This window comes from Rousettus aegyptiacus, unplaced genomic scaffold, assembly GCF_014176215.1.
Source record: "Rousettus aegyptiacus isolate mRouAeg1 unplaced genomic scaffold, mRouAeg1.p scaffold_m13_p_9, whole genome shotgun sequence".
Classification (NCBI taxonomy): Eukaryota; Metazoa; Chordata; class Mammalia; order Chiroptera; family Pteropodidae; genus Rousettus; species Rousettus aegyptiacus.
Window position 1 is genome coordinate 36,565,848 of NW_023416312.1, and position 25,094 is coordinate 36,590,941.

The window sequence follows — 25,094 nt, forward strand, 5'->3', positions numbered from 1 at the left end:
CATCCTGGGACTATTAAGCTCCCCAGGGCTGGAGCTTCTCTTCAGGAAGCAACAGACACACCCATACAGATTCTCAGACTGTTTATCCCAGCAGACTGCAGTGGAAGGCACTGTGGGGCTGGCCACAAACTAGGCCAGTCATTGACATCACTGTTTCAAATACTGGTTTTCTCATCTATTAAAAAAATCATACAAAGATAGTACAGTATAGGGAGCACACTTACAGATTAGAGGCAAAGCCTAACTAGGGTCCTAAAATTCTCTGATCTCAAATACTTAAAGAGAGACCAATATGGCAAAAGAAATAAATGGGATATTTATCAAGCACATTCAATATCATAGGTACCCTTCATGGTGTACTTTTACAATCATGAGCTCTTCTCTCTCTCATAAATCCCAAGGAAGTGGGTATCATTAGTATCCCCATTTTAAAGATGGAAAACTAAGGTTCAGAAAGGTTAAATGCCTTACTTAAGGTCATGTAGCTATAAAAGAGTGGTAGAAAATGATTCTACATAAATGGCCTACTTTATATATTTTATGGCTACTACCCTCCTTTCTCTCAAGTCCACTTGAACAACATTGACCAGTCCCATACCCAAAAAAATCATGGGGAAACCTGAGGCAACTCTATTTGGAATGCTCACCATTAATTGTCACCTTAAAACCATTTAAGCTAACCTCAGTCGCTATCCACAAATATGGTTGAGTCCTTAAAGGTCAGAAACATTTGTGCATATTCTCCAAGTCTTCCACATTATTGGGGACAGAGACATAGGTCTTGAGTACATTGGGAAAGGGAAAAGAAGGAAGAGCCCTGTTGAGTACTATTTACCACCTTGTGCCCTGGTAACCCCTGGTCAGGAATCTCAGTGGTTAGTAGCCTGAAGTTGGGTGGCCATTTACAATACTAGGTGTGTCTGGGGAAGGGTAGACATAGCAGAAGAAAGAAGAGAAGGCACTCTGGAGCAGATCCAATGCAACTCCTCTTATAACTCTGACTTTTCCAGGAGAGTGACTCAGCCTTGGCACCATACTCTCTCCATTCAAGGATTCTCAAAGACTTGGCATGAATGGACATGGGTGCCTGAAAAGGCATGTACCCACATAAACACACAATAGCTAAAATAGTACAAACCTTCTATCCCCACCAGAACACTAGATATAAGGGCTACAGAAAGAGCTGGGAATGCCTCCTTGCAGTGGTAGGCCTATTGCTAGAGCTACACTGTAGTAACATCCCCACAACTCCAAACAGTCTCAGTGTCTTACTACAAAAATACCCAGAATTCCTCTTCTAAGGCATGGTCTCACAAGAACATAAAGGAATCACCTTCTCAAAAGCCAGGTTTGATTTTCGGATGCTCAGCAAAGCCAGGGATGAATGTGGAAGAAGGAACAGGAAGAGCTAGCCCCAGCTCTGGAATATGCTGTTTAGTACAGCTTTGGACTATTGTGTTTGTTTTCAAATCTCCCTAATTACTATCAATAGCAGCTGTGTCCTTATCAGATTTTGGGCCATCTGGGATGAAAAGCTGTCTTACATAGGAAGAATGAGCTAGAGGAAAGCATCATCTATCAGGTTCTTTCCACTCCAAGAGGGATACAATTTTAATTCTAATCCCCATGACTATGACTCCAAGTGTACATGAGAAGGAAACAGAATGGGTTGTTTAGTAACCAACATGGAAGGGGCTGCCTACAAGCAGCCCAATCATAAATTATGGTTCAAAGGCCTAACATGTACATGCCTGGTTCAGGAAGGAGGTGAATATAAAGGAGTCATGAGTTTATAAGAAATTGGTATATAATAAATTTGGAATATAAAGCATAGACTACCAGGGATTGAACCATTTCTGTGGGCCACATATGATCTTTGTTGCATATTCCTTTTTTTTTCTTTTTAAATAATGCTTTTTAAAATGTGACTTCACTGAGAAAATGCCAAATGGCAGATGACACTGGTACTGTGAGAGGGCCTGAAGGCACAGAGTTCACAGAGGCAAAGACAAGGAGCAGATCCCTGTCACCAAGCTGGGCCACCTGGTCAATGACATGAATATCAAGCTCCTGGCAGAGATCTATCTATTCTCCCCACCCATCAGGGAATTTGAGATCACTGACTTTTTCCTAGGAGCATCCCTCAAAGAGGAAGTTTTGAAGATTATACCAGTGCAAAAGCAGACCTACATTGGCCAGAGGACCTGGTTCAAGGCATTTGTTGCTATCAGGGACTACAATGGCCATGTCAATCAGGGTATTAAGTGTTCCAAGGAGGTAGCCACCGCCATTGTGGGGCTATCATCCTGGCCAAGATCTCCATCATCCCTGTGTGGAATAAGACCAGCAAGCCCGACACCATCCCTTGCAAGGTGACTGGCTACTCTTGCTCTGTGCTGGTGTGCCTCATACCAGGCCCCTGTGTCCTAGAAGATGATGATGATAGCCAGTAAGTTGAATATTATGCCTCATCCAAGGACTGTATTGCCAACCTGCACAACTATGCCAAGGCTACCTTTGATACTATCTCCAAGACCTATAGTTAGTTATCTCACCCCCAACCTCTGGAAAAGAACTGTGTTCACCAAGTCTCCCTATTAGTAGATCACTGATTATCTTATAAAGACCCACACCAGAATTTCTGTGCAGAGGACCGAGGCTCCAGCTGTGGCCACCAAATAGTTTTATACAAGAAAAATAAAGTGAATTCAGCACATTAAAAACATGTGAAACCTATTCTTACAATACATACAAAAACAGGCCTAGCAGGCAAGATTGACAACTGCTAGACTAGAGCAAATATTAGCAGGCTAGTAACTCCACATTTTATCTGCAAGGCCTAAAACTGGGAATAACTGCTTTCTTCACATTCTACTTTCCTTAGAAGATGAGCAGCAAGGGTATTATCTGAAGGTTAGCCAAAGATAAGTGACCTACACAATCATACACAGCAGTCTACTCCCTTCGTAAGTAAAGACATTGGGGAAAAAATAGGTGATAAATTTAGACAATTAACCATCTTCCCCAAAGGCTCTTTGCATGCCAGAAAGGCCCTGGGCCAAGCTGATCTCTCAGTAGGAGACCCAAGGCCAAGGGCTGGACCAAGAAATGCCTATCCACTATGCCACTGGCTCCAACTTCAGGCCTTGAAGAGCAAAAGGCATGCATGAAGAAGAAAAAAAGCAAAAAGAAGACCACCCCACGTGGCCTGTTAAGGATGCAAAAAATAAAGGAACATATGTAGCTTGTTTACTTCCTTATCCCTCTAGAAAAGGTTTGGAGAATAAAATGAAATTAAGTTGGAGATGCAAAACTCAGTGGGAGGGAGAGCTACAAATGAAACTAATGCAAATCACAAAGTTCCAAGGTTAAAGGCCTCCATTAATAGCCCATACAGCATGCAAGCCTTTTTCACCTCTGGACTAGATCTAGGATCCTCAGGGTCCAGTTAGCATTTCTCTTACAAGGAAATGGTAAGAAGAAAAACATTCAGGAGTGCCCACCTTCTAACCTTCCACACCATGTCCCTGCTCCTCACACTTGCCCCTATTGTAGAAAAAAAATAAAAAAAGAAAAACATGTATGTAGAAAGCATGTGTACCCTAAAAGTCAACTACTACTAAAAACCGTGCGCTTCTGGATACAAGGAGTGCCATAGATGGCCAATGCTCAGACACAGCCTGTTTCTCATTAGCTTCTAGATTCTTCCCCCAGGAGACAGAGGGTTTCTATGGGATCTATTCTGACTCAAGGGAGGGAACAGGAGAAGAAATGCCTTCAAACCAATTCAGTAGCTACTGAATATCTGTGAACTGTGGGGCAGGGTCCTGGACACTGAGAATATAGAGATTACAACAAGCCCTTATGCCAAGGGGCTCTTCATCTAGTAGTGAAAAGATGTAATTACTGGATCCCACAGAATGCAGTGTGTGCTATATCCACCCTAAAACTCCCAGTCAACTTTCTTCCCATAAAAAGTTCCTTTGGAGGCTAGTGGGGGGAAAAAAAGAAACCAAGATGTCCTCCTGGTGCTGCCTGGTTCTCCATAGTAAGCATCTTCTTGTGCCTCTGGGAGAACCTGGAACACAGTTCCCTTTCCTACCATAGGAGTTTATTCTCTCATTGGGGTGCCACATATAAAACAGTGGAAAATAATCAAAGATCACACTGTGATATGGTTCCAGCTCTTGTTATAGAGCTTGGTGCACTCTTAATGTATAGGAACAGCAAGAGCTGAGGACTAGTCAGGTGTAAAGACCATCCAGTAGAAGCAGGAATCAGAGAACAAGCAAGTCTTCAGTTCCTAAGCACATTGCCTTGGACACAGGACAGGGTTCCAGCCCAGCATTTCATATAGAGTGGAGGAATGAAGTCACCAGGTCCATAGGCTCTTATCGACTCCCTGTATGTAATGTTCCCACCAACTGAATGCCTGGGTGTCCACAGCATTATTCACTTCCCATCCTGTTCTATCCCCTACCGCCACCGCTATCATTGGTCTGCTCATGCCCAGACAGTGAATTTGTACTCTGAAAAGAGTTGCTTACCTCTCTTGGGTCCACTTAGTTACTTTGAACTCCACTCTTTCCTCCAGCACTTGGAGGAGACGGGCCCATATCTCATCCAGGCCTAACGATAAAATTTAAAGAATGCCCAATTAAGCTATTAGAGCCACTTTTACCTTCAGCTACAAAGGTGAAATAAAAAGCCCTGGACAGAGATTCAGCTCAACTCAGTGATAACCATTCTGTGTTGCCATGGGATAGGCCTCCCCTTTCTCAGACTGTTTTCTTGGATGTAACATAGACTTCAATTAGGAATGTAGTGATCAACCCTGGCCCAACATTAGAATATTGTAGGGTAGCTCTTAAAAAATACTTATGTCCAAAGCTCTAAGCCATAATAATTAATCAGAGTCTACATGTGCTTCCACAAGCTGACCAAAATCAACAGCATAGGCAAGCCCAACTTCCCCAGTGGATGAGAAAGCAAGGAGTCTAGCTGGACCCACGGAAAACTCAGCCCCCTACTATAAGAAGGGCAACTCTAACACTTAAACTCAACCTTTATTCTGGCCCCTAGGACCACTAAAGTCATAAGTTCAAATTTCTCCCTATTCTCAACCGTGTTTCCACAAGGAAAAAAAAATTAAAATATATCAGCACTAGTAAAGTTCAATTTCATATGCTTTGACATCAAGCAAGCATTATGAATTTTCCTTCTTCAGAAGGACCAGGCTTATCTGCCATTAGGATCTGTATTTATCCATTTGCCATATCTCATTTCTACGGCCCAACTTTAAGGGTCTCGCATCCTACACAGAGAAGATGGTGACAACGGAGAACTGTTCCTTCTACTTACACAGCCTTTGAATATTCTAGTGACACATTTCCCTGTGACTGTGTCACATTCCTAAGGGCTTACCAACTACTTATGACCAGAGATTATATGGCCAAGAACTACATTAAACTGTCTATCTCATAATATCATCTTATTGCCTGTTTCTGGTGGGTTCCCTAAGAACTGCCTTTCCAGAGCACCGCTTCCTTCCCCACTCAGATCAAGCCTGGACTGACTCCTGACACCCTCACCTGCCTACCCCTCTACCCAGTTATGTTCCTGAACATTCCAAAGGCCCCTCTATGTAGGTCTCCCCTCCAAAAGCCAGACATAACTGACAACCTCCAACCTCTCAGAGCTCATAGAGTTGTCATTTGGCCCAGTTCCCCACAGAATGAGAACATTTATTTTTGAGATGTGTACCACCATTACCTACCCAAGATGGAGCAGACCAGCCTCTGAAGTAACATTTCTGAATAAATAGTAGACTTTCAGAGCAGAAATGGCCCTCAGAGATCAGCCAAACCACTCCTTGTAAAACAGTCCATGGCCACAAAAAGGGGCAAGGGCTTGGCCAAAACTTCCCTGAGAAGCTAGCAGCAGTGCTCAGACTAAACTCCAGTTCTTTAACTCCAGAATAGTGCTCTTTCCACAATTCCCTAATACCTCCTCCACTAAACAAGTTGGACCAATGCTCAGGCTCCCACCAAGGTAGAAATAAGACCCTATATTAGCTGGGTCTAAGTAGTCCCCAAACAATTCTCACTTCCTGGAACAGGAGAAGGGTCTAATGTTTTAAACTGAAATTTCCTTTCCAGTCTCAGAACCTGGCCTAACCATAACTAGAGCTTAAGTCCAGGCCTTTATGAAACAACGCATGGGTCCCCTTTCCACATCCCACCTCATACAGAGTCTAAAACCAAACTTTTCTGTTTCCCACTCATGTTTTGTCTCCCTTATTCACTAGCTAAGTAATTTTTGCAGAGTCACTTAACCTCTTTGAGCTTCAGTTTCCCTTTATGAAAAAGTAGGGATAATAATTACTAACCTGCCAACTGAAGTTAATAAATATCAAATGACACAATAGTGGTAAAAAGGGCTTTGACAACTACGATGCATACTGTAAACATAGAGAACTATCATCTGTATTTGTGTGTTGGGGGGGGGGGGCTTTTTTTGGTCCAGACATGGGGTGAGAAAAGCTAGGAACACTGGCAAATATTTGCAGGGCAATGCCAGCCAACCTGCGAAGGGATTACTTCAACTCATATCTGACAGGTTTGTTTTAAACAAGGAACTACTTGGAAAGCAGGAAGCCATCCCCTAAATTTATACCTCCCTCCCAGAGGAACTTGCCAAGAGAGTTCTCTACCTCTTTCAAGGTTTCTTCAGTCTTGGCTTTTCCTAACAAAGGTTGAATCCCAGTGGAGTTATGAGAAGAGAAAACTATTCAAACCCTCCCTGGAATAATAGTCCGTGTAGGGACTGTTGGTCTTTTCCACCTGCACTTTGAAAGGTTGTCTCCCTCTCAATCCCACTCTCATGAATTTGTCACCCCTACCTGAGTTCACAGCCTGGAGGGATTATCAGTGAAGGTATAAATAACCTGGGAAGTAGAATCCCATCACTTTCCTTGCCCCAAAGGCCAACAATAACCATTTTCTTTGTGGTAAGGTCAATCATCCGTATCACCTATGTATAACTCAGCTGTAGCAATCCAACCACTTTACTTTGGAATTTTTTTGGAAATATTTATCTAACTAATTACGTCTTGTTTGGACTATCAGAAAAGCCAAGGGAGTTTGCATTCCCTGGGCTTACATGGCTTAGAACAAACAGGCCATCCACAGGTAGCTGGGAGAAGAAAGTTTTGTCATGGATAGTTGAGAGCTGACTATATGGCAATGCATCATTGATTCCAAATGGTCTATAAATGAGCTGTTCCACAGAAGTGAACTTTCCTGATAACTAAGTCTTATTTACCCTTTTAAGAATCATAATCATTCTTAATGGTGAGGCAAAAGTCTTTCATCCACTGACACACTCTACTGTCTTTGTCAACAGAGGCCGTTAAAACATAATTTAAGCTTCTCTAGGCACCTGAATCCTGTATGCTTGATTTTCTACAGAACTAACATTTGAAGTCTTTCCAATGTTTTCTTATCCACATTTCCCACCAATACTGAGGCTAGCATGATCATCCTCACTTTACCAATAAAAAAAATAGGAGAATAAGGGAGATTAAGGGACTTATTCAAGATCACAACTGCAATCAGCAATGAAACACAGATCTTCCTATAACCCTGGCCTACAATAAATGTCTAGAGATACTTTGGATCTAAGCCTTCTGAAGTAACCCAAAAAATTCTTTAAAATGTCATTCCCTTTCCCTTTTTGGAGTCTGATCTCAGAACCTTGCTTTCTCTGCCCCACAAGGATTCCAAAAGCTTCAATAACTCAGAATCCGTTTATCTAAAGCTTCCCGTTTGTCTAAAGGGGAAGGCAATGCCTGCAGTGGCCCCTAGGCCTAGCCCACTCAAGGTCAACTTCTGGTGGCAGAGGCCCCAGGATTACAGGCTGGGCAAGCAGAAGCTCTGCTCCACCCACTGTTAAAATCTGGGAACTAAGAAGACAAGAGAAAGGCGGGGCGGTGGGGGGGATGCCATGAGTGAGCAGAAGACAACCTGCATTTCTGGTAATTCTGCTTCTCGTTACCTGGCCTGGCTCCTTCAACAGGATCAATATTCTCAAACTAGCAAGATTTTAAGACCAGGAGCAGCCACTGGGCTGGAATTTTTCTTCAAAATATATTGTATGTTTATTTGTATTTGTATTTCACAAGTCTCTATCCTCCTCAACTTTTCAACTGGATGGCTCAACTACAGCTGACTGTTTTGTAATACTCTACTTTCCTGCCACCTGGACAAAATCCCTGGTAAGTATGGGGGTGGGGGTGGAACCTAATCCAGCTTCACTGCTATTTTCTGGGGAAGACTGGAAAGGCATGTGTCCCTTCACCAACACACACACACACACACACACACACACGCACACGCACGCACGTATGCACTTATGTCTAACCTCAGACAGCTACGACAGTCAGAGATCTTCTGAGAAACAGGGTTCTCATAGTCAGGTAATGTCTGGAATCGAACTACCCCAAACTGGCAAAACCACAGAAGGGGGAGCTATGTAAAGTACAGGAAAGTGGTATACCTGTACTACTAATTACTCTATTACACACTACTGCCAAACACTTCACTGAGATCATTTAGGCACAGTTGAAATCAGAGCAATCTCTAGATGTGGGGTCTACTGAGCTTAGAAAGGAGAGCAGCTTTCATCATCCTATCCTTCATCCCAACAGAAGGGCCATGACTCCCACCTTCTCTAGAAAGCCTTCTCTTTCAGGCAGGCAAGCCCCTACACTGTCCCTTTTATTTTCCACTTGACAAAGAATATGGGCCCATTTCATTTGTATAGATTTTAAAATGTTCCACTCATTTGATAACTTGCTTATTAATGAGCTCATATGGGCATGAAAATCTGATTTGACATGAAAATATGGCTGCCACATAGTAATAAAAAAAATGTTGCAGAACAGTATGGATTTGTGTTATGTGTGTGTTTAAAGTTATATGTATACAAATGTATTTAAAAAGGAGTCTCAGTTCATAAAACTGGTTAACTGGTGATTCTCTCTGGGAAACTGAGTCAGGGGCAGAAGACAGAGGATTTTATATTTTCCAGTGCTGTTTCATTTATTACAGCAAATATGTATTAGTTCCATAATAAAACACACACACACACACACACACACACACGCACACAGTCAAAAATTACAAAATAAAGTCTATCTGTATTTAAGTCTTCCCTACCAAGCAGTACAGACTGTCTATTGTATGGTGTCTAGCTCAGCACTGTAAGAAATGAAAAAAAATTCCTTTAAAGACAAGATGATTATCACAGGAATATAAAGTGCAGCACAGGGAATATAGTGAATAATATCATAATAACTATGTGTGGTGTCGAGTGGGTACTAGATTTATCAGGGGGTTCACTTTGTATCTTATATAAATATCTAACCAACTATGCTGTACACCTGAAGTTAATATAATATTGAACATCAACTGTAATTAATTTTTTTAATTTTAAAAATTAGTTAAATAAACAAAAAATAAATAAAATTTTTAGAGGCTCTCACTATTTTAGGAAACCCAACCCTATCTAGTCGGCTTAAACCTATACCTCCCAAATGCTGGCCACACCCCTCTCTTAGCAGTGGATGGGAGGAAGAGTACCTCCTATTGCTTCCAAAATTAGCCAACTTTGACTAAAACATGTCCAAAACTGTAAAGATATGCAGCTCTGTGCCTTAAGGCAGCCTAGGTGATAGTGGTGGCAACAGCAGGAACTGCAGAACATAGCTGCTAAGTGCTCAAACCTGATGATCTATAAGACTTCCCTGCTGTCCTCCCCTGATTTGTGCCTGACCTGCCCATCTCTGAGTACAGTAGCCAACTCAATCTCTAAACCTTGAGTGCACAAACCTCTCTGGATTAGGTTACACAATTCAGACCTTCCTGCTGGCCATGTCACAATGAGCAGCATACATACAAAAATATTGAATTGGGTAATGCTTCAAATATGTATTCCAGGGCCAAATTCTACGTTGCTTCACAAAGACAGACAGAAACGCTTGCATGGCTGCCTGTTAGAATACACTAAAATGTTTGATTGAAATATTCCCCCTTGGCATGAACACTACTGTATTGTGTGAAGACATGGGAAAAGGGAGTGGAAATTGGATGTGAACAAGCTGGCCACTCACAGGTAAAAAGGCTCTCCAAGGTACATAGGAGGGACATCTCCTCACCATTTGCATTACTCAGCTCCATTTGCATTACTCAGCCAGGGCCCAGATGTGTCTACCTTATTTTCAATGGGCCACAAGGATTATTGTTTGGCTTTCTAGTAGACCTAGCCAAAAGAGTCTGTGGAAGACAATTCCAATTTGACCATAGTATCTATTAATGTACCTATTCAACAAATATTTGTTGAGCACCTCTTCTATGCCAGGCACTATGCTAGGTACTGTGGCTACAATGGGTAGTGGGAAACCATCCCTGTTCTCATGAAGTTTACATTCGTAGTGGCTTAGGCTGATACAATGGAAAGAATACACATCTGAGAGTGTTGGCTTCAAGACCTGCTTCTGCCCTTGACTCACTAAGTGACCTTGAACGAGGCCCTCCCTCTTGTTTGTCTTATAGTTGACTGACAGATCTTCCATAGATTCAAGTAATTTGCTTCCTTTACAAAACATAAAATCCCAAGTGGATTGTGTGTTTTCAAATGGCCAGGACAGCAGCAAGAAGCCATGGGTAGTATGTGGAGAAAACAAAAAGCACCCTAGATAGAGGAGAATTTCCATCCAAAGATCTTAAATTTGGCTTGATGTTTCCCCATGGGCTGTTTTCTCAAGACAGGTGGGATAGGCAGGCCTTTGAACAGCACAGAGACATGTCCTTCCAACAGCGCATGTCAAGCTTGGGGACAAAGGCCTGAAAGGTGCCTAGTTCCACTGCAGCTTTTATAAATACTTCCACCAACAGGAATATTAGAAAACCCTCTACTCTAGTACCACTCATTTGATGTTAAAGAGCTGAAGAGAAGATGGCATCTCCCTCCCTAGCCACTTGTGGCCATTCTTGAGTAGGGCTGTGCTGGGGCCAGTTGGAACCATGCTGCTCAGGTGAGTGGGGAGATGGGACTTCTCTGCATACCTCCTACTAAAAGTACCAACCTGTGGAGCACCTGCAGGAATGCTTGCTCAGGGGAACCATAGCATCTGGTATTCTGGGCTCAGAAGCTTGATGGAAAACACATATAAAACAGAACTTTGAGAGGCCAACTGGAACAAAAATTCTGGGGTATCCTGGGCCTACTCCCCCTCCCCTGTGCTCTGCACCTCACACGGCACTTTCAGAAACATTAGTGCCTAAATCTTCACCATATCCCTAATAAGTAGGGTGCTCTTTCAATTTCACAGATAGGAAACTAATATTGGGAATGGTTTAGGAAATTCGTACTGGTATATCTAGGCCAGCAAGACTCTCTCAGGCCTCTCCCTCCTCTAGGTGCTAATGCATCCTTCCCTTCTTCAAGCTATATTTTCTCTATGACTAGTGACTAGTATGTCCTACCAGGTGCTTATCCAACACTGTTGGGTCCCTTGCATACATTATTGCTGCTTCTCCCTTTCCATGTTTGTCACTTATTATGTATTATTCAAAGGCATGCCCATCCTTAACCAACTCCACCTGGACAGCAACCCTTTTTTGAGGCAGAAGCGTTAGGAACTTTCAAATTCACAAGTTCACTGAAGGAGAAATCCTGAGAGCCTAGATGACTGCAATACTACATGGTAAATAAAATAATAAATTCTTACAAAGTACAGTGGGCATACAGAAGATGGTACAACTAATACTACCTGGAAGTATCAAAGAAAGCTTCCAGTGGAAGTGACATAGAATGGGGGAGGTGAAGAGACACCTGACATTTCAAGCTGAAAGAAAAAGCAATGTGCTAGATATAAAAAATATATAAGAGATATGGTTTACTTGGGGAAACTTGATCCTACAAAGCTACAGCATGGAGTACACATAGGGAGAAGTGAAAGCTGAGTCTGGAGAGGGAGCTAGACTGGAGCCAGGTAGCAAAGGGTTCTCCCTATATACCATACCAAGAGTTTCAGATTTTTTTCTTGGTCACATTCACTTCAGTGTTATAAATACTGGCAAATGCTGGGAGCAATATAAATAAATGCTCCCTTAAAGGGGAATAGTTAAATTATGACATAACCATTTAATGGAATTTTATAAAGCCATTCAAATGTTCATTTTTAAAACAAAATATCATTTACTTAAGTTTTTAGTAATATGTTAAGTAGGATTTTATATATACTATGATTGCATCATGGAAAACAAAGGTACATATATGAACTGTGACAAGGAATACACATAAATAATCATTATGTTAAAATGGTTGGCTTATAAAAGAGCTCTCCCTCTATGTGCTAAACTTTCTCATATACCATGTCAGGTTTTATAAAAAGGGGAAATATAAAAATGAATAAAGAACCACTTTTCTTTCATTTGAATGCTCTTTCATTCTCCCCTTCTCCCCTCTCCACCTGCTTGCCTACTTTCCCTCATCAAAAGCCATTATAATTTACCACCTGCAACTGAAATCCTTAACAACCCATGTAAGGCCCCTAGGAAGGAAAAACTACCAGCAAGGTGACTGATCCTAGCAGCAACCTCCTGCATAGCCAAGAGGCTGTTCCAGATCAATGCTGGGGAAGAATCTTCCACACAAAAGCATTATTCAGCTCTGCTCAACTAATCCTTCTCTGAAAACTGTCCTAGGAACTTTTCCTTAAGGAAGACAGACACGAAGAAGACTTCTATCTTGCTCTCTCTCCAGGAGGCTCAGGTGAGGTAAAGATCAAGCTCATGGCCAACTCCTAAGTGGTTGATCTATAGCCTGGGATCCCTGATTCACAAGCAAGTTCTGTTCAAAGTGTTACTAAGAGGAAGAAGGATGAAAAGAGATCTAGGCAAGGGTACACTTGCTTATACTCTGTCATCCCATCGGGCCCTCATGGAAAATTCAGAAATCCCTTTCCTGTGATCTCCAGCTCTAACACCAAAAAAAGTCATATTCACAAAATGTAGGATCAGTTGAAGGCTTAAAGCCACGGGTGTGGCAATCTCCCTCATTAGAAATCCCTCCCCTTTACACTACCCAAGCCCTTATAACCCAGCTCTCCCCATTCATGGGCAACATAGATATTGGTGATTCAAACAGAGGAAGGGGAAGGGGGAGTTTAGCAATTTAAGACTTAGCCAAAAGCAAATTTCATAGCCCTAAAGAGAGGTATATTTTGGGGGAAGGGATAAGAGGAAGTCAAATCTCCTTTGCATTCAATTTTGATTTGTTTCTTGGTCTTCCCCTTTCCTGCTGGTACGACGACCAATTCAAGAGTCTTCTATTCTTCCTGGAGTCACCAATGACCCAAAGTAGCCATCAACTGTTTGCAGGCTGGACTCCAAGGCCCCACCCAAAACACTCAGTCAACTATTGTCTCTCCAGTCAGGATGCCCACAAGTAAGCTCTGTGGAAGGTGGATAATATACCTCTAATCAGAGCTCACTGAAATAGAGAGAACTACTTACACTACTTACATTTTGATAGCGGGGTTAGGGGTGGGGAGAGAGCAATGCCATTCTAAAGAGGAGTGAGTAACTTCTTTCCTTTATGTTACACTCTTTCCAAGAACCCCTTATTATCTTCTTAAAGACTGAGCACAAATAATCAGAAAGTCAGGAAAAGCCAGTTTTCATTTTATAGATAAAAAAAACTAAGCCCCATAGAAGTGACTTGCCCAATGTCACAGAGGCAGAGACTAAAAACCAGATATCCTTATTTTGGTACATTATTCTTTCCATTGTGCCATGTCTACTAAAAAACATTAAAAAAAAAACCAGACAAGTGCCTCAAGCTAAGTGTCAAAAGCTCGCCTCTTCTATGCTAGGTCTAGACAGTTCAGGACTGAGGATGAGAGGCAGAGGGACATTGGACCCAACCAACTCAGAAAAGCAAAGTGAAAAACCTAGGCATACAAAAGGCACATAAAAAGAACATACCAACTGGAAGGTTTTACCTACTCCAAAGAAATAGTTTCAGATGTCTAGAGCCCCTGCCCCACCCATCCCACCCACCCCCGCACTCTAAGCTTTTTCAGGCCATGCAAGACTACTCCTAGGCTATCAGAGGTCTAGGTAAGAAGCTAGATGGGGTGACAGGGCAGGGTCAAGAGGGCAAGGAGAGATAAGAAAGCAGGGTGGAGAAATCACAGTCATTCCAGAACTCTCCCATCTTCCTCTCTCTTCCCCAACCCATATCAAAGAATCTCACCTCTTAAACTGGCCCTAAACAAGATGAAAAGTCTGCAGTTGCTACCATATAAACTTAAGGAAAACTAAAGGAGAAAATGGGCTAGTTGAGATGGTGAAGAACATTTGAAGAGGGAAAAATATCCAAATAAGGCATACTTGACTAGTACAGAATCATCAGGAAAGATTCCAGAAGCTGATGTCGCACAGAGGAAGCTTTTAGTCATTGGTTTCCTCTGGCAACTGGCCTAAGGCCAGGAGACAAACTCCTAACCTTAGGAAAATAAATGCCCAGGCAGAAAGAAAGGTAACCAAGCTAGATTTTCCCCAGGCCCACCTCAGGCCCTGCTGGAACAGCTTTCTAAGGACCATCAGAGAGGTGTAGTATAACCCTGAAGCAAAACAGCACATGCTCTCACCAAGCACATGTTAGATCCACCATGGCCTAGGTGCTAAGAGGAGTAAGGAATCTGGGGAAGGGGGATTTGCTCTATTGCGGGTACATATTTCTGATACTGTTGATATTTTTTATGTTAGAGAAAAGGAAACATTCAAAAGCAAAGAAATTAACTGACTTTCTTCTCAGCAAGGAAACTGCTATGGGTTAGTCAATCTCTCAGGAAGATTTGAAAGGAGATTTGGAAAGGAATTTAGCTCACTTAAAACTCTTGAAGATAGCAAAGATTTGTACAACTTAACTACTGACACCTACATTGGGTGTTACCTTGACCCCCACCCTCCAACTCCATACCACAGATTAGTCAACTCCAGTTAAAGATTACAACAGGTAAGAGCCTCTGGTTGTACTTCACCTAACCTTCAGGCTGAGATTTCTGAAAAAGGATGGGGAGCATGCAGATTAGTTTAAGACAGTAAGGTCACTGGAGACAAGCAAGCCTTGATCTTTCCCAGGTATGTAAGGGAGGCCAAAACTAAAGATAGAAGGAAATGCTGACCAAGTCTGATAGACATGCCTTATTCCCCTCCTAGGTCCTGGCTCCTGTGACCTCCCAAATATATACCCAGGAAAAGACTGCTCAGAATTATACTTTTTTTATATGACCAAATACCCACATCTCAACTTTTCTTTCATCAGGTCCTGATTGATACCCTAGCCACACAAAGTATTTATCAAATTCCACAAAGTAGAATGGTTACCAGGGACAGACAGAAACTTCAGTCTTCAAAGTCACCAATCATAGGAGCTACCTGGCAAAACATTACTATAAAGCAAGCACAGTTGTAGGTCACCATATCACTGGCCTAGGAGCTATGTCAACACTTACTTTAAGCCACAAGAAACACACTAAAAAAGAACATCAAATCTGGTTCTGTCATCAGGTACAGCCAAAGAACTGTGCTTTGAAAGTCACCCAAAGGACCTATTCTTCATGTACTCTGTATGTACATACATACGCATGTATGCTCACATGTACTCTGTGGCTTCCCTTGAAATAATCAGCACCTCAGTCCTTTCATTTCAGACAAACTCACTTTCAAGAGAGCACTGGCTTGGGCCACAGGGTTTATGCCCACATACCAAAACCACATCACTCTCCCATCCAGAATGGCCACTTCCCCCAAGTATACATACACATCTTTCAAGGCCCTGGTTCACATCCCAGTAAACTCCCTTCTTCTCAAAATTTCTAGAAAATGCAATGTAAAGTACATATTTTTTCACCGTTTTCAAGTGAGTTAGCCCTAAATCTCCAATTAAATAGGAGATGGACAAAGGCAGCAAGTGTTTCCTCCATCTATTTATTTATATCACTTATAGTAAACAGTACCTAGTAATCACTGAAATGATAAGAATGCAGCTGCCTGCCTTCTTTCTTACCCATCCTACCTAGCAAAGGGTTGGGCATACAGTAGTTCTGTACATAATATTATATTATAGTTCCATAAATAAAATTATAATAGCTAACATTTGCATAGACCTATTAGATGCCTACACACAATTCTAAGTACTTTACATGAACTGCCTCATTTAATCAGACTTGTCTATTTCAGGGATGACTCTTTTCACTCAGGAGACACAATTCTAGAGAATCGGCTCTGCAACAAAATGGCTGCAATGGAGTTCCCCTAAATAGCTCACAGCAACCCTATGAGATAGATACTATAATTATTTTCACTTTACGGTCGAGGAAAATGAGGCACAGAAGTTAGGTACCTTGCCCATGACTACTTATCTAGTTAGTCACAGAGCTGGGATCAGAGCACAAGCAGTCTGGTTCCATAGTCTTGTGTTTTTCACTACTTTATGCTCCCTTTCTATGAAAACTTGAAAAGAATTTTTTAGCAGCTACCTGCCCCAGGTTTGGCCTACAACATCTGGAGGTGAGTAGTGAGGGTTAGGTCCAGGAGACTGCAGTCCATATTCATAGAGTTGCTACTGCAGCAAATATTATCACCAAGGAAAGTATCATAATATTCTCCTAACTAAAGGTACAAGTCAAATTGGAGCACAGATGAGAATATAGAGGTCAGAGCTAATATCTTAAATGGCAAAGAGAAAGTAGGGAATTTGGGTAAGGGGCAGGAAGGAAGAAAAAAGTCATTCTGAGGTCCCAGAAGAAATGAGTCACCCACTGACTGAAATCTGCTACCGCAGAAGCTATTTAGGGGAACTCCATTGCAGCCATTTTGTTTCAGAGCTGATTCTCTAGTATTGTGTCTCCTGAGTGAAAAGAGTCATCCCTGAAAAAGACAGACAAGTCCAGTGAAAGACCACTAAAATGAAATCAGGAAAGCCAAGTTCTACCAAAACTATTACCAACTTTATGCGATCCTGAATAAGCTGGCTGCCCCTATAGCTATATATTCAGAAAATAAATAACTCTAATCCATAAAGACTCTTAGGACAGTGAAGCCTAGTCTCAAGCAGGAAAATGTGGCTAGTCTCCTCTCCTTACCCCCCTCTTCAGTATACATATCTGCCTTCAACTACCTTTTGCAGTCAAAAGCAGAGCAGTTAGCTTTCTGGGAAGTGCTACAAAGAGTCCCAAAGGCCAAGTAGGAGGTTAAACCATCTCCATAAAGTAACCTTTGAGGTCAGCTCTACACACTCAGAAGGACTTGCTCTTCTCATGACCATAATAGCACTATGGTCAAGTCACCCTTAGCATAGAGAGAGAAAACACTGAGTACCCTACAGTGAGTACCATTTAGTAGGCAGACATCCAAAGTACCTCCCCTATACTGGGGAGCAGGCAAGTTGGATTTTAGTCCCAGCCCTATTACCAGTTCACTCAAATCACTCCCCTTTTCTGGGGTACTAAAGGTTGAACCAAAAAATGTGTAAGGCCAGCTTAGTTGCTCTGTGGTTCAAAACACTCCTATGAGAAACCTAGACAATCCAGAACAATCAGCTAAAAGGAAGCTTAAGGCTGAGGAAGTTCTGGGTCATCCTAAGCACACAAGCATTTGAGATGCTGCACCCCACAACAGTTAACTCTCAGCTCACAGGTGGTAGATACTTTAGGAGGTTGGCTTATGCCCACCAGCTTCTCAATTTCTACCAATATATCTAACAATCACACTCATGGGGTAAAAAGGAAATTGGAAACATAACCTAATAGCTTCTTGGCTTTTCAGTAGAACTACAAGGAGTCTATGCTACCCAGCAGACAGTGAGAAGGAAGGGATGGAAACCCATGAAGTTTTCTGTTTCACATGAAGCTCTTCAGTCAACCCACAGTCCTCATAATATAGCCTTATTTGGTTTCTTTCTTATTTATTTGTAAGGAAAGACATAGTCCTTTCCCCTCCATAAACTCAAGAAGAAATGGGGAGAATAACCATGCCAATGTTCTTGTCAGAGCTACTAATGAAATAAACCAACTCCCAAGCTAGAAACTCTCCATCCTGAACTCAGTACCCAGGAAGAAACAGCACCCCAGAGGTTTAAGAAGGCAAGAATATACATTTTATCAAGTACTGTTCAACTTTCTATGGTACATAGAAGGCACTCAATTTTTGAGGAAAGATGTCTCAAGAACATTAGTACTGGAACAGTCCCTAGAGTATACCTATTACTAGTACACTTTCCCTCATGACAAGCTAGACAGACTGAGGGCTTGAAGAAGAGATTTGCCTTAACGGCCTACTTCATTTGGATTAGTTTACTGAGAACAGAGAAGATGTGTTTTTTTACATGGAAAAAGAAGAAAAATTCTCAAATCAGTGTTACTTGCCACTTCCCAACACCCACCTTCCAAATCAATGGCGTCCTGAGCTAATCCTCTAAGTGCTCATTCCTGTACCACAAATCAGAACCTGGAATTGAAAAGTTTTTCAGCTCTGCCAAGCATGAAATAAGAGGGGAGAGATGAACAGTAAAGCCAGCCAATCATGTCATAAGCACTGCCTTCACTTGACCAATAGACTGTCCCAAAGGAGACCACCTTTGTACTCTTTTTTCCCTATGGGGACAGAGGAGTGGGGTGGAAAAGCAGGCAGAAAAGATTGTGAGTTAGGAAAGATGTACATGATAAACTCAGCTCTATCTTTGAAAGATCAGAAACAAACTGTTCCCACCCAGTAATGATGGCAATTTTCAGTAACTTTAGCCATGAAAGGTCTAACGCTAATAGTGTTGGTAGCCAGATCTTCTTCCCTCTGGGGATCTTGAGGCCAGAAATTCCAGCGAGGGGGACTCCCAGAAAGATACAAAGGAACCTAGACACGCTGTTGCCAAGCAACACTACTGCAACAAGGTTTAGAATATATGTAGCTGTCATCTCATCCAAAAAGAACTAGATTTGGAGTCAGGGAGATAGACCAAATGATCTCTAAATGTCCCTTCCAGCTTCACCATTCAGTAAAGCAGTCTCCTGAGAGGAAGAAGAGAAGAATACCCTTAACACAAGCTATTGTTACAGGCAGCTAGAGAATAATGGAGAATTAGCAGTCTAATGGTCAATACTATCTCTGTCACCCAATCACAGAGTAACTGTCCCCTCTCCAAGCCTAACATGAGTAAGTATAGATTAGTTCGTGCCTTCAAGGATCCCTGGTGAACTAGAGAACCAAAGAAGTAGAGAGATGCAGGATCCAAAGAGTCACACTTCTCTCACATAACCTCCATTCCTGATCAGTTTCCCCACCCTGAAACCAGCATGCAGGGCTAGTTCAAGGGTTAAAAGACTGAAATTCTGCCTGCTATTCACCAAGTACCACTTTAGTGCCACTCGAGTGGCTCAAGCAATGCTAGGAATGGCAAGAGAATAAACAATCCACACAATCCCTGTTAAAGTTTAGCTGAATACAAATCTAGAAGCCTTCAAATATTTCAAGGAGCTGGGCTCTACGTCTGCTAATATGTATGGTCCCATCAATGACTACTTGATCACCTTTCTCCTGATCTGTTGAGCTAGGGCTAAAAACCCAGCAAACTTAAGAGGTTTTTTGTTTGTTTGTTTTTTTATCAAGACTGACCCTCTAACTAAGACCTAGATTCAAGTCCCAGCTTTGCTTTTGATGTGCTGCATTATTCTTGGTCAGTCCCTCCCTATCTATCGGTCTCAGTTTCCCCATTTGTACAATGATAAGGGTTGGAATTGACAGTTGTTAAGAAACCTTTCAATCCTAACAAACAAAAAACTCAAAAACACTTTGAAAATACAAAACAATCTATTTTTAGGGAATCCAAGTGTCCCAAAGACTTTGCGATCTAAAAACAGTTACAGAGGTAAGAAGGAAATACTTTTTTTTGCAACTGTCTTATCATCATCAGAAAGTATAGATGGCAGTTAATAAGTTTTAATTCTGGCCACCAAAGCAGATATAAGAATCTAGCAACTAGAAGTAGAATCCTAGAAGTGGCAGGGTGAGGGTGCAGAGGGGGCAGGTTTTAACAGAGTTAGGCTAAATGAGGGAGACAATTGGTTATAAAAGTGAAACCAACCTTGGACAGACTGTAGACATAGTTCATATGAATGAACGGATTTGACTTTTTTACTACCCTTCCCTATCTGTCATACTCCAGAAATAGCCTAAAGCGCACTAGTGAAGAAGGATCAGAAAACAGGGAATTTTCTCTCTTCATTAAAGCTACTAGCTGGTATGCAGTGAACTAGGGTGTGCCCCTGGACACCTCATCATTGAGGAGGAATGAGAAGACAGGAGGCACCCTGTGACACCTCCAGCTCTCATTAAGAGACCCCGCAAATGCCAATGTTGGTTACCTTGCCCAGATTATTCATTCCATTTTATCTAAGGACCAGGAAGGCCTGATAACAGGGGGAAATTTGCTTTGGGCAGGAGAGGGGACCCAACTTCAAGAACCTAATCATTGAGTCAGAAAAGAGGGTCAATGTGAGGAACATCAAAAAGCCTGGACCTCAATCTTGGTTGTTACCACGTGCCCTTAGGTAGATCCTTTCGTGTAGGCCTAAATATCCTCAGTAGCTGGGAAGATGGGAAGGAGGGAGAGAGGTTTACTAGATCAATAAGACTTGGAGGTCCCTTTCAAGTTAAGATTCTGTGGTCTTACCAGGCAAGGTATATTTGTTCCTCCTAGAAGTTGACCATACCTTGAGCAAAAAAGCATGGGAAATTCTCCAAATATTACAGTCTATCAAAATTCAGTCCTCCTTCCAACTAGATTTAAGTTTCAGTCGATCTACACAAAAATATCTTCAGTATTCAGGTACATTCAGTATCCTACACTTGACCTCAAACAACTCATACTCTAGTCTCTCTTCGTACCTAGGAAAGAATCACCATGCTATCTTCTTTGCCACTTTTGACTGCAATGGAATGGCTAAGGTCACTTTGAGTCAATTTCCAGACCCATCAAGTTGTATTTAAATGTGAGATATCTCAGATTTGAAAATGAGAAATGCCACTAAAGAAGAAAGGTCATGGGATAGCCTATTCCCAGATATCCACCCACCTATTTAGGTAAAACCACACCTTATGAGGAATCAAGGAGTCAACTACAGAGAGATAAACCCAAGGAGAGGCTCCTGGAAGGATTTTATGTTGGCAAGGGCAGTGAGGTATTTTTCTCTCTCTTTTCAAAACTATTTTTTTCCTCACTTTATGTGTAATGTGGGGGGAGGGAAAGTGTGGAAAAGTCTCATGTCATAAAACCATTAACAATTTACAAGAGAGATGGTAGAAGCAAATATTTGTTGAAAATTTGGTGTTTCTGAAGGGCATGGTTTTGGAAAGGCAAGATAGACTTGGCAATAAGGCTAGAACAGTATGAAACCACTGTATTCTCAACTACTGTATTCACAAAGCCTAGCACACACCCAAAGAACTGGATCCCTGTTCCTCTCATCCAGAGGCCCGTGGCTATTCTCAAGACTACTAGTCACTATTCAGCTCTACAGGGCTCAGGCAGTCCCAGGGAGAGGGTTCCCAGAGAACTGCATAGCCTAGGCCAGCCCAAGAAGCTGTTTGGCCTAAGTGACTCAAACCAGGGTGGTCACCAGGCCTTCCTGGGCAAGGGAAGGGCTCCAGCAGCCATTTGGAATGACTTGCACAAAAGCAAGCAGGGCTCATTACTCAGGCACACCCCTTCAAGCCCCTCCCTCCTGGGCATCCGGCCCCCCTAAGCTGCACTCCCAGGAGGCTTCAGACAGTAGGGTGGAGACGAGATCCTGAAAGCTACCACCACTCTAAAAAGGTGTGGCCCCACAGGAGAGAACCCACACCTCACAAAATAATCTAGAGGGAATAGAAGGAGATAGAGAGCCATTAAGTAATGGGAAGAGATTTAACGAATGGAAGGGAGGAAAAAACTAGTCTTCTCCCCTAGAAGGTAGAGCATACCTCCCCTCAGACTCATACCTAGTTAAGTTTTAGCACTCTTAGGTAAAAGCAAGAAGCCTCGAAGTGTTACCTCTTCAACTCTTTCGTCCCCTCCTAGTGGGAAACAGCTGGAGTCCCCTGGGGAGGCCGTGGAAAAGATGAGCGGGGGCGCGGGATCCACCCTTAGCATCTTCCTCCCTTCTCCTTGCTTCTCGATTCCAATGGTCCCTCCTAGACAGTGCCAGCCTCGCCCCAGAAAGGCGCCAATTCCTGGACTGGGGTACATGTTCTGGACCAAAGTCTTCTCCCCCCTCCCCCTGCCCATGGCCTGTCAGGGACAAGAGAAGAACTTGGATCCCCAAGGAAGCCTTCTCTACTGTCACATCCCAGACACAGGGAACTGGAAACTAAAAATCAGGCCGGCCATGCCAAGTCCACAAGTCTAGCACAGGACCACATCACTTTCCCCACCACCACCCTAACCGAGGGCGCGCCATATCAGGACTCCACTCCCACTCCTTCCCACCCCAGGCCTTGCCGGAGGCGCGGCGTCCTGAGCCGGCGGGTGGTTGACCAAGCTCCCAGCCATCGTCGGGGGGCTACAAGGATCAGCTAGAACCCCTGGGACGGGCAGCGCCCACCCCAGCACTCACCGTCTTGGGCATGGTGGCGGCAAATGCGGCGAAGTTGGCGAAGTTTGGCAGGGAGCTGTCGGGCAGCTCTGAGCACGCAGCACGCAGCACGCTCGGCTCGGACTCAAGGGGCTGGGGGCTCGGATTGACACCTCGATAGCGTCGGGGCGACTGCTCAGCTTCCTGCTAACGGGCCAGGACTTCACAAACCCCACCCAGGAAAGAGCCACCCCAGTCGCGCCGCCCGCTCCTTTATGTGGCTGAGCTTCCGCGCCGCTCCCGCCCTGGAGCCCGCCTCCCAACCGGCCGCCTGCCTAGCTCCGCCCAGCCAAGCCCTGCCCTGGCCGGCCACACCAACCACGTGGGGGTCAGACTGGGCTTGGACGCCCCAAAAGGGGCTTCCACCCCTTACCCAGGCCCACCTTGTCTCTCTCCCACCTCCTTCACAGCCCCTAGCCCTCTGCATCCGGTCCATCCGGGCCATGCGGCCCCACCCCCAAGCAGAGCCAGACCCTGGGCTGCACCCTGGCTACAACTTTCTTAAGCGGCCCCAGACTACAACTTTCCACTGATGGGGAGCTCGCTACCTATCAAAAGGGCCCATTCACTTTGGAGATAGCTCCAACTCTTAGAAAGTTCTTCCTGTGTACATCTGAACTCCTTTTCTCTGTGGTGTCTGCCTGTGGATCTCACACCTGCTTCCTGAGGCCACAAATATCCCCTGCTGTCTGTCCCTCGCAACTCCTCAGAGGTCTGAAGATCTGAAGATCCCATGGCTCCCTAAAACTTTTCTTCTCTTGGCTAAGCTGCCTCAGCTCCTCCAACACTTCATCCGTTGTCTTTTGTAGGACTCTATATCCCTTTTCCCATCATATTTCCTCCCCCTCCTTGCTCAGTCTTCATTTTTTTTTTCAGAATTGGGCTCTTTTTCCACATATCTGTCCTCTACTACTTTTCTTTCTTCAAATTCCAGTCTCCCCTTTATTCAAATCAATATCTTGATCTTTAGCTCCTCTCCAACACAGTCACTGATATATTCACTTTCTAATAAGGCCACGATTCCTCCAGGTTAGAGGCACCCCTAATCTACTCCCTTGGGATGTGTGTGCCATCATCCTTTCTACTTTTTGTCAAGGTCACAGAATCCCAGGACGGCAGTGTTCTAGACTGTAGCAGTTATCTGGTTAAGTCTTGAGTTTTAGTTTGAGAATGGCTGTGCACAGTCTTTTTTTCTTCTATCCACTGGCAGTTAGTTGTTCTGAACATTTTTTGTGAGGTAGAGCACCACATATTTCAGTGATGATGAGCCACCTTGGAGCAGTGAAAAGGACATTTGAGAGGGGTGGTCAGGATACCTGGCTTCTAGTTGTAGCTTTGCCTTTAACTCATTGTGTGGCCTTGAGTAAGTCGCTCCCCCTCTCTGGGCTTGAGTTTTCCCTTCTGTAACGAGAAAGGGCTGGACTTCTGGGCTTCCAAGGTCCTTTCCCACTCTGACATAATAAAAGGATGAAAAAGGAAGTAGACTCCTTAGGACAATAGATGAGTCTAGCAGGTTACATAAAGACTGGCCTTGCATTTGCACTCAGGAATCAGTAGTCCTATTTCCTATTCCTCTGCTTTCCCAGTTCAAGAGTGTCCATGACTCAATATTCCTCAGTTTCTCTCATGGCTGCCAAGATCCATTGTTGTTTGCTAAGGTAAACAAAGTTCCCTACCCAAACCATTTCTTTGAGCTGAGCATTTGACCTGAGGAAGAGCAGCACTCCTCAGAAAGCCTCAGCAGCAGCGGTAGCTATGGCAGCCAATCACATTATTTGATAGTGCCATGGCTCTTTTTTTCCCAGAAGTTTGAAGAACTCACTGATTCCCTCATTCATATTCTCCTAGATCCCACAGGGGTCTGGAATTAGGCTTTCTAAAGGGAAAGGGAAAGTTGATTGGAGATTCCAGCTTTCATTATACATTCTGGAAAGTGGAAATCCCCTGTGTGTCATTCCCCACATCATCTCATGTCAAAACCTCCCCCCGCCTCAATACAGAGAGAGAGAGAGAGAGAGAGAGAGAGAGAGAGAGAGAGAGAGAGAGAGAGAGAGAGAGAGGGCGAGCGCCAGAGAGAGAGCGCCAGAGCACTGGTTAGGGAATGTCAAGCAGCTGAACACACTATTAAAAGGGAAAAGGGTCACAGGAGTCCAAGTAGGGGAAGGGGTGTCAGAGAGTGGGGAAGCTGAGGAAATTGATGGAAAGAGGGGTTGGCCTCCTGGGAAAGAGAAGGGTGGGAAATGGGAGGAAAGCATAAACTATTAGAAACTGTTTAGTTCAGCCTCTATTAAGTTCAAGGGAACTGAGGATCAGAAAGAGGAAAGGACTTATCCAAAATCAGGCTGCCAGTGTGGAG

The 25,094-nt window shown here is 43.4% G+C and overlaps 1 protein-coding gene and 1 pseudogene across 1 annotated transcript in view; one reads left to right on the forward strand and one right to left on the reverse strand.

Annotated features, from left to right (window-relative positions):
• The window catches only part of MSN (moesin), a 62,079-nt gene extending 39,129 nt beyond the window's left edge, over nt 1-22,950 (reverse strand). Inside the window, exon 1 of the mRNA XM_016126702.2 lies at nt 22,721-22,950. Coding sequence (XP_015982188.1) covers nt 22,721-22,732 — 12 coding nt within the window. The 5' untranslated portion in view covers nt 22,733-22,950. The remainder of the gene's footprint in view (nt 1-22,720) is intronic.
• On the forward strand, nt 2,041-2,682 carry LOC107500964 (annotated as a pseudogene).
• Nucleotides 22,951-25,094: the final 2,144 nt, after the last annotated feature.